The 24,393-nt window shown below is 34.6% G+C and overlaps 1 protein-coding gene across 2 annotated transcripts in view; it reads left to right on the forward strand.

The window, feature by feature from the left end:
- Positions 1–24,393, forward strand: part of gpc5b (glypican 5b) — a 46,200-nt gene that overhangs the window by 12,164 nt on the left and 9,643 nt on the right. For both annotated transcript variants that reach the window (XM_047810419.1, XM_027147905.2), the window contains 2 exons: positions 12,589–12,709; positions 19,754–19,892. In XM_047810419.1, coding sequence (XP_047666375.1) covers positions 12,589–12,709; positions 19,754–19,892 — 260 coding nt within the window. The remainder of the gene's footprint in view (positions 1–12,588; positions 12,710–19,753; positions 19,893–24,393) is intronic.

Below are 24,393 nucleotides of genomic sequence, written 5' to 3' on the forward strand. Positions count from 1 at the left end.
CTGATTTGTGCAGTGTGTGCATTGTGTCACCATTTTGAGATTTAAATAAATTTATATGTCTTCCTAAGATTTTTGAAAACACTTTAACAGGGAGATGTGCTGGTATATTACTTATCTAGTTAGTAGTCAATTTTCCCAAAGTCACAAAAACACAGAAGCATACAGTATGTAGCATTTAGCATTTGTATTTATATCTTGCATTATGCCACTTCCATGTATTTAGCCATGTGTGGGCTATACACCTTCTGAAAGGTTTGTAAACCTGAAAGAATCATTTTCCCCAAATTGCCCTCCCAAAAATGTAGACAGGCTATGATCACCATCACCTGTCTAATTGTAGCAGGTCTGTGTCTTGGTTTTTAGCCTAGGTGAAGAGGCTCGGATTCTTTTGTGTTTATGTCAAACAGGTGAAGCCCAGGCATATGGACTGTGATAGATCATTTTTCTTTCTTTGGTACAGTATGTACAGTATACAGTATATACAGTATGGTCCAAAATCATAAGAACACATTGAAAAACATTTTTAAAGAGACAGATTTATAAATTGAGAGTCAAATGAATTTGATCAGATACAGATTGTCAGGTTTTACACAAACAGCATGCCATCAATATAGCAAAACTAGAATGTACCAAATACTAAGATATTCTGAAATTCTGAAGCTTTTGTCTGTTACTGAAGTTATTATTGATAATATATTTTGTAATGAAAATTAAAAACTATTGTCCTTCCTATGGTTTTAGTTTATATGGTTAGTTATTAGATTAAGTTATTGTTATAACAAATAACAAATCGATTAAAAAAATTCCCACCTGCATTTGTGACCTAATGGGATGTTTATATGAAACATCAAGTTAAGAAACAATTTATTTCAAATTTCATTTTGAAACTTCAACATTCTGACCCAGATTTTAATCACCCATTCCCCTGACACAAGTTCTCATACAGTTTGCTTCACAGCTTTTGAATCAACAATTGAATTGCTTATTTATAAGGCACACCTATTAGACACACTTAAAATAACGAAATAAAGAAAGACATTAAAGAGCCTACTAAATGCCCCACAGCGCCCCCTTCTGGGTTTGTTGTGCATCATCAATGTCCACATTACACACACACACACACACACACACACACACACACACACACACACACACACACACACACACACACACACACACACACACACACACACACACACACACACATGTAATTTAAGTGTCTATACATCATCATTTACATTGATATATATATATATATAATACTTTACAACAACAACAACAACATTAATAATAATAATAATAATAATAATAATAATAATAATAATAATAATAATAATAATAAGAAGAAGAAGAAGAAGAAGAAGAAGAAGAAGAAAACAGAGAAAAATAAGTATAGGAAGATAAATAATATAAAATAATATATAGAAGAATAAAGACAGGAGAAGAAATTTGAAAATAAAATAAAAACAAAGAAGAAAACAAAGAAAGAAGACAGCAAAGAAGAAGAAGAAAAAGAAGAAGAAGAAGAAGAAGAAGAAGCAAAAGGCTACAGTATCTATTTAACTTCTAAAGTTATTTGGCATCAACTGCAGTCTGTAAGAGAAATGTGCAGACAGCATAATTGTAATTTGTCAGATGTGCAGATGTATTTGCAGTGCATCAGAGTCATGCTCCATTTAGAAAACTAAAGTGTTACACGCCATAAAACTCATGTTGGACATAAATGGACCTTAAAAATCGCCAGAAAAATCATGTTGGACGTTTTTTAACTAAAATATTTAGCCGTTGCAGTGGTTCTCTTTTTGCCTTAATGTGTATTGTGGTATGTTTTGTGGGATTGTACAGTAAGCAAAAGAAATGTCAGCAGAACTTTTAACCACATCTTATCTGGAGCTTTTGTGGTTGCTCCAAGGCTGTTGGATGGGTATGGTTGCCATGGATACACTGTTTTTTGTTTTCACTTTAGGCAAGCACCATTTGTGGCCAGTCCAGTTGGACTCAACCATCTTATAATAACTATCTAATAATGTCCTCCCCTCTGGAGCCAACCTTACTAACACTTTCCATTTGCTTCCCTTCTGAAAAATCTTGTCTTGTCATTTCACACAATTATCTGATATCAACTGATCTTTTTCCTCTTTGCGCCTGTTAAATACACTACCCTTTTAGGTTATTTGTTGCTATACATTTGTCACTCACAGAACTACTCAACTTTCTTAGTAGTTTTACAGTAATGACTGAAAAATTCATGTCATCCACAGCACAGTTGAATTCTTGACTTTTGCTGATATATTGCTGGCTTTAAGCTTTCTAGTTATGCACCAATATCATTTTTGACATAGTAATGTTTTCTGTAAGCGGCAGTTTGTTTAACGTTTTGCAGTCTCCAGGGCTTTGCAGTTTAATGGTAACATGACAATCTGCATTTTGTCTTATTAAATTAAAGAGAGAATAAGAAAAACTAGTCAGGGAATGACTGGATATAGCTGTTGTTATTTACTTGTTTCATTGGGGCTGTCAGAAGGCTTCTAAAATTTGAACTTTGTATTCACATGGAGTATGCAGTTAGCATTTTTTTCCCATATGATATAAATGCAGGAATAATGTGAGAATTATATCAAGTTGCAAGAGTTTCAAAGACTTTACACCTGTCCAAGAGTGTCATCAAAGGACATATCCATGTTCAGATACATGATGATATTTGTTCATGTTTTGTAGAGGACAGGAAGTCATACTCTGTCATTAAGCACACAAGGATGTCTGTGTGACAGCACTAGACAAGACCAGGATTTGAGGAAGAAATTTATAGAAATAATTTAAGGTTCTGCTGACCATCTGCTGCCAGTTTGAGAAAAGCATGGAAGACATTTAAAAATAGATTAATTTGCATGCATTTGTGCCTGACACAAAAATGTTTGAGCAGACAGACCTGTGGAACATCAGATGAAAAACGGATTTTACTTACTCATTAAGTGCCTTCGCTCCATAACCTTCTAACCAAACAGATGAGCTAATCTAATTAATTTAATTGAGCAGATGAATTTAATTGCAGCCATGATACTCACATATTGTGTGTTTGTGTGTGTGTGTGTGTGTGTGTGTGTGTGTGTGTGTGTGTGTGTGTGTGTGTGTGTGTGTGTGTGTGAGTGTGTTTTTCCATGGGAAAAAAATCACCATTAGCTAAAGGGGAAGTTCAGACTCTTTGGTCTCTAGCTGAGTAAATATTTTTCTAGGCATTTTTTATGGTAAGTTTCATTTTAGTAATTTTTCCCCAAACACTGAGTTCAGTGTCCCGAGTGAGCTACTAACGGCTGTGAGAAATGTCTGACTGCTGCAGCAAAACTCAACACATTCCAACTCTTCTCAGCACTTTTAACTCTTTTAGAGCACACTGAAACATCTGTACGATGTCAGATACAGTCCAGTATACTATTCATCATATACTGTATGTAAAGAGAACAATCATGATAAAAAGAAATGACAGAAATATAATCGTCCTCTTATACATTCTTATACATTCCTTATACATTCCTCTTCATAGCAATTCTGCACAGTTATTATTTATTAGTGAAATGCCATACTTATTTTATGGTTACATTTAATATTGTGGAACATAATAAAATGGTAGTTCCATTTATCACTTATATTAAAGCCTAGTCATTCATTCCATCACCAGCCTCTTTCTCTCTCTCTCTCTCTCTCTCTCTCTCTCTCTCTCTCTCTCTCTCTCTCTCTCTCTCTCTCTCTCTCTCTCTCTCTCGTGTAAAGGAACAATTTTTAATTTTAATGTTACAAAGAAACCAAAGATTTAAAAAAGTTTCAGCTTTACCTCTCAAAGCACAGACAACTGGAGGCTCTTTCCTAAATGTTAAATAAACAGAAATCTTCACCACATCAACAAGTTTTAATCCATTTTAATCCTGGGGTGGAAATAGTGTATGTTGTTATTATAGGAATGATAATGTACAGTATTAGAACATGTGCATCATCATAAACCTGTGATTTCTTGCTGGAACTACTGTCAAAGTGCAGGAAAATTAATCAATGTATTCTGACCAAGCAGAACTGAAAATTGAGGGGGCAGATTTGGAGATAGATTGTAGAGAGGTAGATTGTACTGGCCACATGATAGTTCATGTTATACCTTTTCCATTACCAAAACAAGAATGGTCTGTATGCTTCTCTGATTTTTTTTTTTTTTAATGTTTAGGGCTACTTTAGCATTGAGCAAATTTGGAGATAGAAAAAAGGAAAGTCTCATTTAAAAGCTAAAAATGTAAAAAAATAATAAAAATAAAACAGAATATAATAAATGTACAATAAAGAAGAATATAATAAAGAATCTAAACATTATAAGATATTTATAGTCTAGATTTAGGTATTGTAGAAACTTTAATGGAAATATCTACATATATATTTGATAGCAATGATTATTTATTTATTTTTATTCCCTATTATGTTTTGTTTTATATTTTGTTATATTAGATTCTGCATAATGTTTATTTAAAAAAATATTTATAATTTAATTGAAAATCATTTTTATAGAATAGTAATAATGCTACATATGCCTTTAATATACTAGATATAATATATATGTCTTATAGCTAGAATATAAATAGCCATGTTAGCACAATTGGCACATAAACTATAAAACAATGGTTGCAGCAACAAAAGTAAATGTCTTAAACTACAATGGATAATTCTTGTCTGTAGATATACAGTATATTCATTTACTCATATATCGTTATTTGTAAGATTAAGAGTGTTTCCTCTCATTACTATGGACATCAGTAACTTAAGGGAAGCAAATTGTGTGTAAAACTCTTTTTTTCACAAATTGTGTGTAGCTATAAAGAGAAATCCTTGTCTTTGCACCTTGGAATCACATGTTAGATGATGGATCATGCATGAAGTGTTTTTTATTAGGTCATAAATCAGTTGAACTCATTACATAGGCAACACCAAATATAATTTATCAACAATCCATTTTATTTATTGAAGCAACACCGACACCAGTAGAATAAATGAAAAGCTGGTTTGTGATTCTTAGGGAACCCTCTCCTTCCAGATATGTCTTTAAACCTGGTCCTGAGCTAAATGATACCCTAATTTTAAATTGTAAATGCTTTAGGATACATGACTAAACAGGTTTAATCTGTATCCTAAAGACAGAGTAGTGTGTGAAACAGAGATAGCATAATTCCTTATCATTAGTGATGCTGTGTTATTCATTCAGAGTGGTGGCACTAAATAGAGCTGGTGAATGTGTTGATTATTTTATTTATAGATTATAGCCTCTTACGTGCTGTCTCCATGTTCAGACTTTGATATATCTGTACATTCTGGCTAATTCAAACTACAAAAAATGTTTAGTGAAGTCATTATTCATACACATTCATCGATGATTTAAAATAGAGAGCACACTGGGAAATATCCAATATTTTTCTTGTTTTACAGAATGTGGACTTGCAGCATCTCCAAAGGATTTAAATAATCTGACTGCAAACAGAGTTGACAATTAAATCCATCCTTGACCTTTGTTTATTATTCACCAGCAGGAGTATTTAACATCCACTCTGCATGTGTAATGAAACCCTTAACCTGTCTGACCTTTTCACATTACCCTGTGGATGACAGACCCTGCTGTGCGTGGCTCTCTGTGCAGCAAACAAACAAACACCAAAACAAAACATAAAAAAAGATATTACCAAACGAAAATAATATAGTACCAAACATATTTATTTGGACATCAGATACTTATTGATTTTGAATACAATATCTTATTTACCATACCTTATGTATGTGTTTGACAAGTTAAAAGAAATGGAAAAAAAAAAGATTAAATGCTCTTGAAGAAGTTGATCAAATAGAAGACATTACTTTTCTGACCTTGCTTGTAATTAGATGTTGCCAAGGTGCGTCTGAGAATTTGGACTAATTTAAAGATTGATTAAAGACTTTGAAAACCAAACTTCTTTTTAGCTCCCTTAGTTCCACACTGTGCTTCCCTAAAAGAAATACAACTCTTAAACACTAGAAAAGCAAACTTGAAGCTAGAGGGCAAACAAACCAAGTAACATACACCAAACTGTAAAAGGTGTCTATAAACGAGTTACATTCTTGTGTGCTTAACAGATTAAATCCTTATCATTAGTTCGGGGATGCAAGACAAATCAAGGTTTATATTAATGTGCTCTTTTTTTAAAATGTTATCTTTTCTAATAGTAACAGAGTACAGTAGACGTGCCACGTAAAAGGATTAAAACCTGTAATTGTTGATATGATGACGTTTTCTTTAAGGCGAAGTTTTAATGTTCTTTTTTAAAAATAAAAATAATACACAACTAAAGAAAATTAACATGATGAGACATTTATAGTCTAGACCTAGATGTTGTAAAAAACTTTACAGGACATCTCTTTATGTCTGTTATATTTTATATTTTCTTATATGAGATTCCACATGATTTCAGTGCTTATTAGAAAACATATTTAATTGAAACTCTTTTATATAGAATAGTATTTCCACTACATATGCTTTTAATATATTGACTGTCTTAAAGCTAAACAAAAATAGCCATGTTAGCACAATTTGCACAAAATTCCCCATGTATTCTGTGATTTTTTAATCGTGCGATAAAACAAAGTTTGCAGCAAAAATATAAATATCTTAAACTACAAGGGATAATCTACAGTCTGTAGATATACTGTATATTCATTTTTTTTTTCATATATTGTCATTTGTAAGAATGATTCATCTCATCACTATGGAAATTAACATCTAACTGGCAGGGATTTGTATGGTGTATATGCCATATTAGCAGAAAAAAAAACATGCATAATATTTGATATGATGTTTTCTTTAAGTAGATAAGGAGCCTCCAGTGTCAAAGTTTTTTTTACAGTCACAAAAGCAGTAAATTTCTGCAAAACACAGGAAAGTCTTTAGGACAGAGGAGTTTCCGGTTTCTTGTTCTCATGACAAGTTGGTTTTCATTTGTCTTATTAACTTTGAGGGAATAATTAATGAGAGGGTGTACAACAACAAATCGTTGTAGCTGCTGTAACTAATAATCACAAACAGGAGCTTATTTCATGAGTGAGCCATAGAAAATGTAGCTATAAATACATAATGAATGGCATGTCGTTAAATAATTAATTAATCATTTTCAAAGATAGCATAATAGGAATAAATCACTTCAGGACATGCTGTTATGAGAATGTAATCAACTTTGGAGTGGTTACTGTAATTCCACTTCATAGCAGGCTGCTTCACATGTGTTTAGTAGCCTATAAATATTAATCATTTTTATTTATTGTTTTCAATATAATGTATTTACAGTGTAATGTTTTTATATAATAAAATCCTCTTGGTAGAAACACACACAGATGACATATCATCTAGGAGTATCTGACCTTTGTTTGTTCTCGCAGGCAAATGTCATTGCAGTATCCAATGCAGTTTGTATTTAAAATCAGGTTAAATATTAAAAATTATATATTTTTTGGTTTTCTTGTGCCTGTTGTTTGGAGTCCTTGCCTCTTATTCCATTTTCTTTAGTTTGTTGTTGTTTCTGTTTTCCTATGTCTTATGTTCCCAGTTTCCTAGTTTTTTGGGGTCCCTGCACTTAGGTCTGAATTATTATCCCAGAGGACATCCCATTTTCTGACACTTTCTAAAAGTGCCAGCAATTGTGGATCATTCTTTTTTCTTGTATTGTCCCTATATCTAATGCTTTTATTGCACTCCATATTATATAAATCATAGATCATCAACTGGCACAGCAAACCAAGCACTCAATAATACTTTAAGCAAGTTGGATCAGCATAAAAAAGGCTGTAGTGTGCAAGTCAATTTTTTTAATACTATGAATGATCACGGCTTCTGTAGCAGATCCTCCGATGCAGCCAACCAGAGGCATTTATATAAATTATTTAGGAGAAGGCAGCTCATTGAAAAAGGACAGTTTGGACAGACTCATGGATTTTTATTTCATTTACTCTCTTTGACCTGACTGGGGATTAATGAATGTGGCTTGTTAAAAATAGTCAACATCAAAATGAGTGTTTAATGATGATCATATTGCTCAGAATTTTGTATTTAGCACTTGTTAGGTGCAAGATCAGGTCAGGCAATACAATGATGCAAGGTCATTGCAAATCAATTCAGGCTTGTTTTTTTTTTTTTTTGTTTTTTTTTTTGTTTTTTGTTTTTTACAATTTATTACAGTATACTTGCTATTGCCAGAAAAACTATGCCAATGATAAAGTCACAGAGATTACATTTTGTGTTCTAAAATGTGTTTCTCAGTTTAAATGCAGTATATTACATAACTACTTAAAAATATGTAGATTGGCCATTTCTACAAGCAAATATACCATAAAGGTGTATAATTACTGACTGTACATATATATTATGCTGACCAGATACCTTTCTCAGCACAACAGTTTTCTGTTTCTAAACACCTCTATCTCACTGCTGGGTTAAGAAATAATCCACCAACCAAGAAATATCCAGCCCACAGCAGTCCTGTGGTCCAAAACATACCACTGATTAAGGGTTAGCGGATGACTAACAAATCATGCATGGAAAAACATGAGCTGCAGTCTGTATCAGTACAACCTCAAGGGTCATTCAAGGTCTTCTTTCTTTTATAATATCATGGGAAATGTTAAACTAAATATTTTCATCAGAGGATTAATTAAATTGTGCAAAGTCTTTCATAAAAAGACTGTAAAGTCTCATTAATTTGCTTTGTTTTTATGGTAAGTTATGACTCCAGATGGAGACATGATTTCGCTAATTGCCCTTTAATTCTTTAAAGCTTTATTGCTCCCAGCCAGTAGTCTTCACGCTGTTAATAGAATGACTGCTTTAGCCTCTTAGTGCTCTCTAAGGACTTTTTAGTAGACTGTTATTATACAGTCTTGTTTAAAGGCCTGCTGTATGACCCTTCTTTTTGTTCTAGTAAATCCATAATTTCAAATGTATTTCAACTTCAGAAATACTGAACATTAAAATTGGCTTTAATTTCCTACTACTACTACTACTACTACTACTATAATAATAATAATAATAATAATAATAATAATAATAATAATAATAATAATAATACTAATACTAATAATAATAATAATAATGATAATAATAATAATGTATGCTAAGACTTTGCAATGATGCAGAAATCTAACAGCAAAAATATCAGGACGGAGTGGATATGGGACTAGAAAAGAAATCCAAATGAACTTGAGCACATGGCATTTGTTTCACTACACAAAAAGGGGACCTATGATAATTACTAATTAGCCATACCAATGTATATAAAGAATCTGAATGTCTATAAAATAATATTTAGAGATCAAAAAGTAGGCTCTGATATAATGTAATACATGTCAGGAAGCACATCACATTTATATTCATTACGGAGGAAAAACAAAGAAGTTAGTTAACCTCAGCGTCCTTACATGTGACAAGAGAATGCCACAGCTCATAATCAAAACACTAGACAAAGATTTTCTGCCTTTTTGTGGAAAGGAGCAACCATGATACTTCATCACCAGAGACAATGTCAAGAGAGCGTAAAGACTATGGTTAGATAAAGGCGCTCCTCCCAGGGGTCCTTGCTTATTTTCCCTTGTCTGTATTGAGGCACATAATTAGCTTGTCTTACTCTAGAATTAAATTACATTAGCTGACACTTTTTAGCCTAATTAATTGGACTACTGGGAAGTATAACATGGAACCTGGCAGCACAATGAAGGAAATGATTTACATTCACAAACTGGTAGAAAGGAATTATGCCTTTTTTCAGAAAATTACTACAACTTACTCTCTCAGAAATTTAAGTAACAGCAATGATTAGCTGGGAGATTCACATTTAAACAAACAGATAATAATAATAATAATAATAATAATAATAATAATAATAATAATAATAATAATAATAATAATAATAATAATAATAATAACCTGGTGGTTCCTTCAATTCATTTAAAATTACTTAGATAATACAGATGTTCCAAGTAATATGAACGGCAAAAGAGTGACTTCAGCTACAGCTTCAGTCAGCCTCCTTCTTCATGCATGGCTCATCATGAATGCACCATCACCCTCTTCCCTCATTACACATGCACCAACACCTGTTTCCAATTAATTATCCCATGGCAAGCTGGGCATAAATAACACACTCTGTTCTTGCATACTAAAACCTGCGATCATGTTCATCCCCACCACCTATAGCTCTCGGGAACCTCCTGCCTTTCACCCTAATGAATGTTTAAGATGTCACCTGTGCCTTGTGCTACTTGAGAAATGTGCTACAGGACCACAGCACTACAGTTCCATGTCTGAATTTACAACTTTTATTGGATTGCATTGCATGCATGAAAGCAGGAGAAATACTAAACTGTGCAGTGTTGTGACCATCAAACAGCGTTATGCACTTCAAACGGTTCCTCAAGGGTTCTTTATGTAGTTAAGGTTTCAACCTTCTCTAATAGGGAAACCCTCTATTTGAAGTTCAACAGAAAAGCTTTATGGGTTAGGTAGGTGAGGAAATCATAGAAAAACAAGGAGCAGAGGCAGGAATTGATTAAGGATAGGACGGGCTAACACACGTGAACACAAAACAAAGGCACATGGTACAAGACAAATTGTCAGAATGTCCCCCTAGTGTCCAGGTAGGGATAGTCCCATCCATTCCTGACAGTATCCCCACTGAAAAGTACAGCTCAATACACGCCAGGCCAGGACCACGCCTGAGAGTTCAAAGGGGCAACGATCTCAGCCAGAATCAGGGTGAAGTGAGGCACATGGTGAGGCAGGTGTGTGTGTGGGGGGGGGGGCACACGGCGAGGCACACGGCGAGGCAGGTGGGGGAGCAAGGTTCACACGAAGTTCACACAATAAAAGCAAACAGATACCGGCCTGCAACATCCTCCACGAACAAGAAGTGTCCCCCACAGGAACAGGTGCAAATCGAAGTCCACCGAAGAACACTAGAACTCCAGAAAAAAATAAAACCCCAAAAGGCTGGAAAGAGGATAAAAATTTAAAAGCAGGGATAACACAAAATGGGATTTATTATGGAAAATGACAAAAGTATGGAAACACTAGGAACACGGAAACAGGATAAAAAAACTCTAAGTCAAAAAACATGAACTAAACAAATCACAGAAACCAAAACAGACACAGAGATAAGGACTCAGCCATAAAACCGCTAGAATGTCCCCCTAGTGTTCAGGTAGGGAATAGTCCCAGCCATTCCCATATGTGGTACACCACCGCTAGGAGATGAGATGAGATCAACTTCATTGTAACTTTTAAGCATTAAATCCTCAGTCATGTTATACATGAAATGATTGGGACACTCATGACTTTGCCCAGGTTGTGTCTCACACCTTTGCAACACCAATGAGCCTGAATTAATCAAGATTCTTGGTGTGTTATTCCATTTATGCCTCCTTAAATCAACAATGACCTTATTTATTTTGCCAGCATTCATCTCCACTCAGTAAGCTAGCCTGCTTCCCAGCTGATTGCAGTTGCATCATTGTTTTTGACAAGCCCATTCCACAATGATATCACTGTGTAATCACGTTGCCTGGCACAGCTAACAGGACTTATGAGAAGGTGACAGTATCTTAACCGAATCCTGTCTAAGGAAGTTATCGAGAGTAATGAGAGAAGTATTTGGAACTCTGGAGTTGTGTCCACATGTCAATCTCATCCCTTAATTCACAGGCCTGAGTCAATTCAGAATGGTCATTAGAGAGCTATGCCACCAGGCCCTGCCTAATGAGTTGCTGCTCTTCTCTTTTCACATTACTGAGTAACGATTTAGTCCAGGAGCTCATATGAGTCTTATTACCCGTGTCAAACATATTCCACTTGCCTTCTCTCACTCAATTTTGAAGAACAGGCCACAAGGTCAATAGTTAGATTTGCAGCTCTGTTGTGCCTTCAGGCGTCATGGTGAGCGAGCCATTAATGTCATCATTAATCATTGATGTCACTGAAATTGCAGACTGAACTGCATCGATTTCTACCCAGAAATCAGATGGGTTTAAACAGCTAGTTTATTTAATGCTGAAAACATGGAATTAAGACAATGATATCACACTAAATTGCCTTTTATTGTCATGTTCTGCATTTTCCTTTTTAATCAGTTATCAAAAAATACTAAAGTTTTAATATTTATCAATATTTATACCACAGCATTCTTCCATTCTTGTTTCTGATTGGTCAGAAGGTAAAACAAATAATTGCAGTAAATTATACACAAAGATATCTTTTGGTAACAGTACCTCTGCTTCATTACAGTACCCCAAATATTGACTATTTTCCTATATTTTCCCGTCCCCAAATGTTTTATTCCTCACACACAAAACGTTTAGAAAACAACAGAAATAGTTTAAAATGGCTTTCCATTTTTATATCCAGTCTTGGAAATAGAAGTTAAGAGGTCTGAATTTTGTACATCATGTTAAGTTGTGTGTTAGTTAGGTTGTGTCATATAATACAACAGTATCTTTATTGTAGTGTTCATGAATATCCATATTCACTCTTTCTCTGTTCTTTCTATTCTGTAGTTACACAGGTTTTGTGGTGGGGAACGGCCTCCAGGCTCAAAGACAAAACCCTGAGATTAAGGTCAGAGGTGTGGACCCGGTGTTAGTTGAAGCCAAAGAGACACTGGAGAGATTTAATCAGGTGAAAATTCACTTTGTTCACATATTTATTTGTTAGAAGGAGGTTAAGAACATTCCACAGCTCCTGCCACCACCATGGCCTAAAACAAAGCCACATGTTCATTAGACTTATTACAGAAAAAAACAAGACATTATGGCAAACACTAAATATTCAAATCTGATTGTTCATCACTTCAGAAAAACTGAGATGCATTACATTTAGATCCTCTCCCAGTATATTATATAAACCAAAATAGATACATGTGACTTTGTGCTGATAAGAACCCCAATAATAACCCTAACCATAACAATTCTGTTATCGGTCATGCTAGTATCAGCTAGCTACCTAGCATACTGTAGCTTCCTCTCTAGGATAGATGTTATTATCAATAATGTGGATGAAATAAAGTTTGGTCTATCTTTGGTAATGAGGAGGTTGTTTGCCCAAGCTGTAGCTTTGGAGGCAGAAGATCACAAGAAATTGAGCTGCATGTAGAACTTGTTTATATGCAAACACAAACAAATGGGATGCCACATCACATTTTTAGTTATTTTTAGTTGCATAGCATTATTCAAATATTGACATATGACATAATGAAAATTTTTAAATCAGTGTGCAATTTTAAAATACAACAAATATGCACAATAAATTTATATACATGGCTGTTTCATGTATTACAAAATCTAAGGTGCATGAGCTGCACTGATCACAGATACTCAGTGATAATGATAACAGATATTTTGGAAATTAGATATATTTTTGAACAAATTTGATATTTACTCACAAACAAGATTTCTCACCAATAATTTGTCCTTCATGTTTGTCTTTATGCTTGTTCCACAACTTGCAAACTGATATAAGGAGTATATGAAGTACTGTATATGAAGGATATATGCAGGATATAAAATACTAATAAGTACTCTACCTCTCTCTGAGCTTTTCTGGAAGCAAAAAAAATAAATGTCACTGGCAGCAATTTTTGAACAGGTCACTGTTCCCATGGGATTCAATGTGAAATGTACTGTGGAGGTTAAACAGGGAATTGGTGGTCAAACAAGACAAATTCCATAAGGTATGATGCAGCAATCTGATTAACTAGAGACACATTTGTTTGTTGGAAATGCATGTGGTTAGAAGCTGTTCAGGATATTATCCAGATGCAAGACACTTTATATTTCAGGACAGTATAATTTCTGCTTTGTTAGAAAACAAGCTAAAACTCCTCAATGATTTATAAAGATTTTATAAAAAAAATTTCAAATAAACCCTCTGAACTCTTTATGTGAAACACTGTGTTCACATGGACATTTCTGGGATAACCTGTAATTGTTTCCTTATTATTCACTAAAACCAGCACAGCCCCTGTTTTAACAAAACTATCCCTTTGGATTACACTGTAACCCCACTGTACACCCCTCCCTCAATGACCCAGACTTTGCGCTCTGATCTGTCTCTCTGTGTGTCCCACTGGATTGCTTTAAAGTGAGCTTGGCTCCCACAGCTGTGTATGGGAGGTGACCTGGGCTGTTCCACTTGGCTCCCTGTAATGTCTTCCATTGCTCCATTAAAACCAGACGCTCTCTTTATGCGTTATGACCCAGCATTGCCCCTCCCTGGTCAAGTGGTCCAGTGTGTGTCTGCAAGATTTGCATCACCATTGGGCAAGAAGCTGGGGAAGTACAGAGGATTTGGCTGAAGGGTCATGTACATTATGGTACTGTACATATACTGTACTGTGAATGTTCACAAAATACTGGAAAGGCCTAGTCTGAAAAGTATAGTTGATATATATATTTTCTAATCATCCAGCTAATCATCCTACTTTTCATTTTGTATTCTTTTCCATCTTGTATGTACATATCAAGCTGCTAATCTTAATAATATATACTTATTTATTTACGTTTATTGTTTTTTTCTTCCTTCCTTTTTATTCTTTGGAATTGTTTTTTGCATTGTGCCGAGTGTCTTGTTGTCCACTAAGTAGTCCGCTCACATGAAGCACATGTCCATGAACTTTCCCCCTGAATCATGTTCCTCACAAAATTGCTCAAAACTCCAATTATCCAAGATCCAAAAAAGTAGCAGGTATTGTTGGATGTGAATTATGCAAAGGGCCGATTCACACATTGCACCAATATGTGCTAACGGCTGTTGAGAAACAAGCATTTTAGTGCTTGTTCCCAAGGGTGAATCCTTTTCTGACTGCACAGGAAATTTATGCCCTGCAAGGACGGATCTACACCAAAAGACTATTATTTTCTTTCTCTGCAATGAATGGAGAATATGATGTAACTGTGATTTTTGCACAGAGTAACATTATTTATGAGGCCTCCTACCAAAAACGCAAATTAACAGACCTATGGCTCCTCTTTTATAGATTTTTCAAAAGATTTTGATAGGGGAGATTATTTATTCTTATGACTTATTCACACTGTGTCCTGTTGATCTTGACTGGAGTTGTGGGTTCACACATTCTCTCCTGATGATGATTTGTAACTGATGATCTTTTGCACAGCAATTGCTGTGTACTGCATGTGAATGTATGTTGGCCATCACTGGCTATGGGAAGATTGCAGAATAATCTGACAGTCATCCCCAAGGCCATTCTGCACATATCTCCCACACATTTCACCATTTAGAGTCTCAACACTGAGGCACTTCATTTTCTTTATAAATATACAAGCTTCTTTTTGAATATATTATATATATGTTTTTTGTATATATTCTTTAGAAAACACAGTACAAAGAATGGTCTTACACTGAGGCAAGGAAAACAACACAGAACAAAATAAAAAACACAAAAAACACTGTTAATATTTTGCAACATTTACAAGCGTGAGCGTTTTCTAAATATGCCTAACCCAGAGGTGAATGGGTGACCTGGTAGAGCTACAATTCAGGTGATGCTCTCTCTCATGGGTTGGCAGTGGGATTAGCCATACAGTATTTATTGCTGTATGAAATGTCTTACTGCTTGTTGCTAACAATAAAATTTATTCATGTATTGCTATATAAAATTGAAATAGTGCTGTTATTTTTTTAAAATGTATAATGTAATGTGTAATCATTGATATGGTAACATTTTCTGAAACGAGAAGGTTAGCATTTAAGTTATATAAGTTATATAAATAATAAGCATTACATATAAAAATCATTATATAATATATATAATAACGAATGCCTTCAATCCTGTAGGTAGTTTTATCTCTCCATTTTCCTCTCATTCACACACATACTGTACACTAAAGCTAAGAACAGCATCACTTTCCTCCTTTGAGTTAAATAAGCTTTGTCAAGATGAAGTACACACAGCAGTGGTTTGGTATTATTGGAGGTTTAAGTGTAAGGCCTGCATGTTCAGACACAGTGAGCAATATGTCTATCCTGCTGTTTGGCCTTCTCTAAATGAGCCTCCACGCTGATTTCCTCAGTCTGCCAGAGTTGTGGCAAAACCCAGTTGATGAGGTTAGGTATTCCAAATGGGCCCGTTGTCAAGGAAACAGGGTTCTGCAACAAAAACCTTTCATGTCCAGCATGCTGTCATATCGATCTGTGAGTGTGAGAAAGGTGTCTAAAAAGTCAGGGCCTCCCACACCTACACATTTCCCTTTGGTTTCTTCAACACATGCAGTGCACAAAGTCTAGCTCTTAGACAGACTGAAATGTGAATGTAAATGATGGATAGATAAGCACCACATTCACCACATTCACATTGTGAAATTCGACACATTTGCATTGTTGTTGGCGAATATGTCATTATGAATCAATACAAAATATTTAAAAGAATAGCTGCCATGATAACAATTCACAGTTATTGTGAAAACATTTACTATAGCACTGACGAATCACTTTTTGATTACTTTAAAACAGCAGATTTGACAATTGTACAAACATGTACAATATATCAGACTGGAAAGGATTAGAGAAACATTTATATGGCTCATGAAATCCTGTAAAGATACAGTGACAACCATTAAGGTCCAAATGAGAACACTGAGTGCATGGATGAATTTAGCCAGAGGTCACCAGCCTGCCAGCATTCCTTCAAAGGCAAAGTGACATCTCATGTTGGAGGTCATAAAAGATCCCAAACGATCGTCCAAAGAACTGCATTACTCCGTTGACTCAGCTAAGGTCTTTAACTAGAGACTTCACATTCTGGCCAATTGCAGTGCAAAATCTAATGATTTCCCCAAGAAAAACTTAGTTTGCCCCTGGAGATCCCTAGGCATTTTTTTCATTTTACAATAAGTAACTCATATCATGCTGGAGTGACAATGTGGAGAAATCTGGGAAAACTTTAGGACATAATTAATTGCCATTATTGAAGGAACTATGAATTTTCTAGACCAGTACAGTACATACTTATGGAATGTTCAGGCCCCTTTCTGTGAACTGAAAATGAAACAGAATTGGGTTATGAAGTTAAAGTTATCCAGGACACAAGAGTCATGGAAGGGTCCAGTTTTGTGATTTTCCATATTCCCTGCTCTTTACTACAGCACTATTCCCTCTTTCTTCAACGAGACATTTGTTTATCAGTTTTGAAAATGCTTTTAATTTTTAATAATTCTATTCACAGATTTTTTATTAAATACTTCATTCATTCATTCATTCATTCATTCATTCATTCATTCATTCATTCATTTTCTACTGCTTATCTGAACTTCTCGGGTCATGGGGAGCCTTTGCCTATCTCAGGCGTCATCGGGCATCAAGGCAGGGCACAAAAAATACTTATTACAAAAAATACTCATTACAAGCAAATTAGGATGCAGGACTAGTTTTCTTTGATCTTCTAAAATTCGACATCAAAAAAGGTTCTAACATCAAACATTTTATCTAAATGTTGAAACTGTGCAGATACCCAGCATAGGTAACCACTGTGCAACAACAAGGCTATATATATATATATATATTTTACAGAGCTGATGTTTTTAGAGGCTTATAGGCTATGTAATTAAATGATAAATGAGTCAGTACAAAGCTTAATATCCACGGTATTTCAGAGAAACAGGTGAGCTAATGTACTGACACAACAGGTTGACATGGCAAATAATTGATCACATGCCAGTTAATTACTAAACCTCTATGGAAGACAGGTTACGGTGGCAGGGTGCATATAGAATGCAACCTGGAAAGAAATCTTGAAGGTGAACATTTGTAATGAAAAACAGGTAGTGAACCAAGCTTAGATTAGTCTAACTATTGTTCTGTGCTTTCATTTGGCATTTTGTTTGTTATTATATTAAACCAAATTTTCAGTAATTAATGTGATCATTATAGCTAGTACTGTTCATGCACCATTATATTGGTAATAAAAACTCATATGTTTATTTCCATGCCTGCAGTTTTTTGCCTCATATATATATATATATATATATATATATATATATATATATATATATATATATATATATATATATATTGTTTTTCATTGTTAAATTCATACCAGGTTTTATATAACATCATATTATAATTAACTAGAACTTAAAAAGATTCCTTCTTCATTCAATCTTTTCTTTTTCTTTCTTATCTTTTCAAGCCTTACGTTATGGTCTAAATGGTATTGAAAAAATCATCTTGGACATTTCTACTAAAAATCTGCTAAAGAGGTTGAGCTATTTGCGGTAATATTTAGTATTCTGAGTTAGAAGCACAGAAAAATCATTTAAGCATCTGTGTAACTCTGGATACAAGGAATTTTCCCTGGATAAATGTAACATTTGTACTTAAGTCACCCACTCTGAATATACCCTAAACATGTGAAGATTCTTGCAACAATAAAACCGTATGACAAGGATTAATTTTTAGAAATCTATTATTCTATTTCTCATATCCGTGCCCTGTGTTTATGCTGTATTCATCATCCTGCCACCACTGCATATGCTGAGAATTTTCCTGCTGTTAAATTTTTTTTAGGATTTACACTTGAGCAAGTCCATGTGCTATTCTGTGTGCCGTACACCTTTTGTTGTTGTCTTGGCTGGTATTATAAGCTATGAGCTGTGACTCCTGCCCTGGAAGCTTTTGTCGGAGCGGGCTTTGTGGACTGCGTGGGTGGTTTGCTTCAAAGAGATTCACTTGGTTGAATTTTTCCTTTAGTGCAGTTTACATCAGGTGACTGAGGAATGAAGGGCAGTTATTGTGTAGAAAAGAACTGGGATTTACAGCTTTGTATTGAAATACTGATTTTTTTTTTTTAGCACAAAAGATTAATTTGCTGTAGAAAGTTGGGCACAAGTCAAGAATAAATCGATTTGCTGAGCTTGAGGTAGTGGGTGTTAAAGCCTACTAAGTCATTAGCTTTTTAAAATCCAAAAACATACAGTATCCATTCTTTGTGAAGCTACTGAAAATAAATACTACTCTTAACTAGAGGCAAAGAATGCAAGGACCATCAAGATTGTTTTCTGAATAACCTATTGACAAAGAAGGGATTTTTTTAATACACTTTGAAGAAAGGAGTGATTCTATAATTAGGATAAATCAATCTGAAACACAATTTAACTTGTAATATTTATTACAGTTTTAATCCTACAAAATAGTTTTTGCTATGTTTAAGTGGAAAAACTTGAATGTGTCATCAGCTCATCCAAGTTAAGGAGTTTGCATGTTGACAATATTTGTTTGCTTGGTGCTTGGCAAACTTTCTGTTTGAGAACATACACCCTTTCTTTCATATAACACAAAGCCCCCAGAGACTCTTGATTATATAAAAATGCAAATTCAATGACATGGGCCTCATTTATCAAACCTTTAGCAAATTTGTATGTAAATGTTTTAATGGCCCAAATTGAACTAAAAATTTCTGCCAGTTTTCATACATTTAATAAACCGTTATGTTTTTTAGTTAAACTGTTACTGATACCCACAAAACTGCATATGAGGCAAAGCTTACATAATGTTCAAAACTGCAAAATGTTCCTCTTAAGTGCTTGCTGAATGGGAATAGTGTGGAGTGAATTTTTTATGGTGAGGTGAAGTCAAGTGGGGTATGTACAGTACACATTGGGCATCTTTAAGAATTTGGGGTTGTGGACTGATGGTTGTTGTGTGTTACAGGATATGTGGGCTGAAACTGGACTGGATGATGAGTGGCATAAGCCCTTGCATATAGATGGTGGCAGTGGAACTGAAACCAGTGGTGAATGTGATGATGAAGATGGATGTGAAGGTTCAGGAGCGCATGAAGAGGAAACAGGTGCATTTCAATCACTAGTTCTTTCTCTTTCTCTCTCTCTCTCTCTTTCTCTCTCTCTCTCTCTTTCTCTCTCTCTCTCTCTCTCTCTCTCTCTCTCTCTCTCTCTCTCTCTCTCTCTCTCTCTCGCATGTGTGTGTGTGTATATATACAGTAATACAGTTAACTAATAAAAAATACGAAGTTTAAGATTAGAGGGGTGAGGATGAGCATTCATAGCTTTTCTTTCAACCAAATGTCCCCAAATCAGGGGATGAGGTACTATCAGGTTGTTAAATTTACTGAAAGGATGTGTGTAAAGATGCATAACAGATAATGGAGGTGCTTAAAAATGATGGGGTTATGTTTAGTCATCTGGAAATATGTTGTACACTGCTCTCAATAGACAATCAATTGTTGATTGTTGATATTGATTTTTTAAAGGTCAGGTTAGGCTACTGATCCTGTCCGTTTGCTTGACATTCTCAGATTTAACCTCTAACCTTAGTAATACAACACATAAATAATCAACCATAGTCGAAAACCTTGGTGCTGCTTTAGTGCTGCCTTCCATATGTTCATACAATATATGATTTCCTGAGGTAGATATTGCACATAAATGTTCCTTGACAATGCAGTTTTACTTGTAGGTGTTTCAGAAATCATTTTGATAAGAAAGTTTTCCAAAGATTAGGCCACAGACAGTTGCTTACTTCACTACCAGTTATATTATTCTTAGTTATATTATAGAAATGCTAGGAAACTATTGATTGAGATTGTCTGAACGAGGCTATATAACTAAATGTAGTTAACTGTACAATTAAATACAAACACTTTAAAATTATAGCTTCACAATTGGGATCTAGAACAATCCAAGACGTGAGCATGTAAGTCGATGTTTAACTCAAATGTCTTGAGTTAGGGATATCATTTAAACCATTAAAAGTGTGTTATTAACCATTTTTTCAGAAAAGTAGAGAAACAAAAAGAACCTGAATTGATTTTATGTTCATATAAAAACTGTAACCACAACCATAACCTTGCTATCATCAGCTAACTAACTAGCCTAGCTTATTATTGTTTCTTATCTTATCTTATCTTATCTTATCTTATCTTATCTTATCTTGTCTTATCTTATCTTATCTTATCTTATGCTGTTCATGCTGGTATACTGTCTCATGATATTTTTAATTACAGTGAAATGGTGAAATACCTCAAATTAAATATTTTCTATTCAACATTCCCTTACTAGCAATACTAATCCATATTTTCTCTTGCCTCAAAATTTGCAACAGATTGGTCAGAGGTTAGAAAAGAAGGTAGAAATAAGTCCAACTTATTTTCTCTGGAAATTGGGAACTTTGGCTGCCCCATGGAGACCAAAAAAATGCTGGCAGCAGCAGGATTTAAAGCAGCATTCTGCTTCAAATAGAATTATATGTAAAATACATGCTGGTAGTTTAAGAAAAGCTAAGCTCCTCAGATGTATTATTGTATTATTAGGACTTCACAAGACTGCAACAGTAAAAAAACAATGACTATTTGACAATAAAGCACATTTCTGTGGTGCTGTACATCCTTTCTTAGAACTAAATCTGAAAGATGTTAGGTTTCCACTGTCAAGCCAACATACTCTGAGCATTCAGAAGATTATTTCCTCCTCCAGCTCCCAAACTAGCACCAATTGAGGCCAAAAGAGGCTGCGGATGGGGACAGTTCAATATAAGAGCCAGCTGGCCCGCCCTGATTCACTCTCCGAATTTAGAAGAAATCCATAATCACTGAGTCTGACATAAAACATTCTTATCCCATATGAACAAAAACGATTGAACAACAGCAAAGCCATGAGGCTGCACCTGGAAAACTATATTGGTATATATACACGTGTGTGCTTTCTTCATTTGAACCAAGTTGAAGGCGTGGAAATAAGTGTCATTTGTGGCCAACTTGAAGTCCTGGAAAAATATGATCAGCAAGAAGTAAAGCCAGAAACCACCATTAAAACCACACACTAGCTCAACACAGAGCCTACTCTAGTTGAGGGAATCTGTGAATATTTTTTAAGAACCACCTTCATAGACCTGAAACATCACATTATTGGATGTGAGAGTTTACTTATGTCAGGAATGACTAATTAGGACCCAAATGCAAGACATGGTCTAGAACCCATATGAAGTCATTAATAAGGATGAACATCCAATGAAACGAATAATTAGAAATAGACAACTAATGGTTGCAAATATAATAACAATGGGGTATTTCTAGCTTTAGGATTTGAGAGCATACAGCGTATTTGTTGCAGTTGCAAATTTATAAAGTTTAGGATTTTGTTTCTTTGTAAGTTATTTTTCTGTCAATGTTGCTTCTTAAATTCCTGCTTCATTGTGGGAATTCCAGAAAATGTAATTGCTTAAGGTCGACAAGCCTCTGACCAAATAACTGGTTCCAGATCCCTTTTATTTTGGTGTTGGAGTCGGTGAACCAGTTCTCCCAGCCAAGATCTGATTCTATTCCAGGAAAACGATGTAAAATAGTTTGAGATTAGACCTCTGGTTGATGGAAAAACGTACCTGATTCCATTTAGCCATCTTATTGTAAAAGGCTGCTTATAGCAGGTATCCAGCCTTATTTGCTTTGTAACATGTTGGATAAAGTAATATGTAATACTAGAGTATAGTTAATTACAGTAAATCTAAATATGTATAGTAAATTATAAAAATAGTTAATTGTTGTGTTTTCTTGTTTGTCAGGAACAAAAATGTCTCTGCATCAGCCTCAAAAGGACCCAAACAAAAAAAGAGTGTCTTGTTATTATTTGTTCAGACATCCTTGAGCATTTGCAAAGCAAAATATATTTGACACATGTGAGTCTTGAATATTTTGAACAGTTCACGGCATCACAACACACTGTTTTGGCTAGCTAGTTTTTGTTTGCTAAATTTATAGTTATATCCCTATCATCAATGGTGGAATTAATAGTCATTTACTTTTTGGTTTTAAAAGCTCTAAACTAGCAAACTCTGCTAGAAATTGATCATTTTTATAGTGCTTTTGTTTGCTTTGGAGTAACATTAGATAATATTTTTAAACTTGTCAAGTTGGAAAAGGAGAAGGCTTATTATTGTTACTTACTGTATAATGGTCAGCTACTGTATATAGCTTAGTTTGATATTGGAGTGCTGCACCGGTAACAGCAAGGGTTTGATGTCTATAGGCAGACTATATACAAAAAAAAAAAATCAACTTTCCAAAATACCACAGAAATTCTAAAGGGTTTCTGTAATTTTTAGAAAAACTGAAAGAATGTAGATTTCTTAATTCCAAGGGATAAAGAGAGATTGTGTAAAAATTAATCATTGCTTAATTATGAATGATGAAATTATTATAATTCCTTGACAAAGGGATGTTACTGATTTGAATTTTGTTGATTTAATTTGTTGATTTACATTGGGAGCTTGAGTACAATGCATGATCAGTTTCACCAACAGAAACCGCAAAGAGTTTGACACAATCAGTTGTTCTTCATTTATCAGAACTGATCCAAAACATGTTGAGATCCTACTTTACTGCATGGTCTGTTTGCAATAATCTAATATTGATTTGATTGAGTATGATTTTGATATCAGTACTGTGAAGGGAGAAATACGTGACCAAAAAAATAAAACAACAACAACAAATAAACAAAAAGCATCTAACGAAAGAGTTTTTTTCACTTTGTATATGATTTTTTCCACATTGTATTCAATTCTCTGGCTGTAGATTCCATATGCTTGTGTTGAGATGTGACTTGGGATTACACATTGATTGTTTCAGCCTGCTCTAAGTGTCAATAATGCTAATACGCCTAAATGCAAGGAATTCGCTCAGAAGCTCCCAAAGCTTTTTTCACATTCATTTTGCCAGATCCTTTAGATCTGTTTGACCTTACAGTCTGTGGGGGTGAGAGGAGAGACCTTCCCAAAAGCTTCCTGTGTGTTTTATTCCTGTCTTTGTCTCCATACTTGTCCTTTTTTGCTCCTGCAGACCCCTGATTCTGCAGTGCAGGGCGGATGTGGTATTTAGCCTGTAACGTTATACGTTCAGTTTATAGAAGTTGGGTCTGATAAGTAGTTGCTGAGACCGAAATCTGGAACCAGGTGTAATAAAATCTCCAAATAGGAGTGTGTGTATATATTTATAATGTGTGTGTGTGTGTGTGTGTGTGTGTGTGTGTGTGTGTGTGTGTGTGTGTGTGTGTGTGTGTGTGTATACATCATGATATCCTGAATGACTGACATCCTAGGGACAAGGGACTGCACTTTAATTCTTATCAGCCAATTTATTTTCTGTTCACTTCTTCAGTTTAACAGACTGTTTAGTATAAAGTACTTCTAATTAGCTTGATTTATTACACAACAAAATAAACTAATGTTATTGCTTATTTAATTATTAATCCTAATGCTTAATAATTAAAACTGCTACTGATGTTACTTAACCAAATCAGGCTAGAACTAATAACAACAAAATATAGTTCACATATTGTTAA

The sequence above is a fragment of the Tachysurus fulvidraco genome, chromosome 2 (genome assembly GCF_022655615.1).
Source record: "Tachysurus fulvidraco isolate hzauxx_2018 chromosome 2, HZAU_PFXX_2.0, whole genome shotgun sequence".
Lineage (NCBI taxonomy): Eukaryota > Metazoa > Chordata > Actinopteri > Siluriformes > Bagridae > Tachysurus > Tachysurus fulvidraco.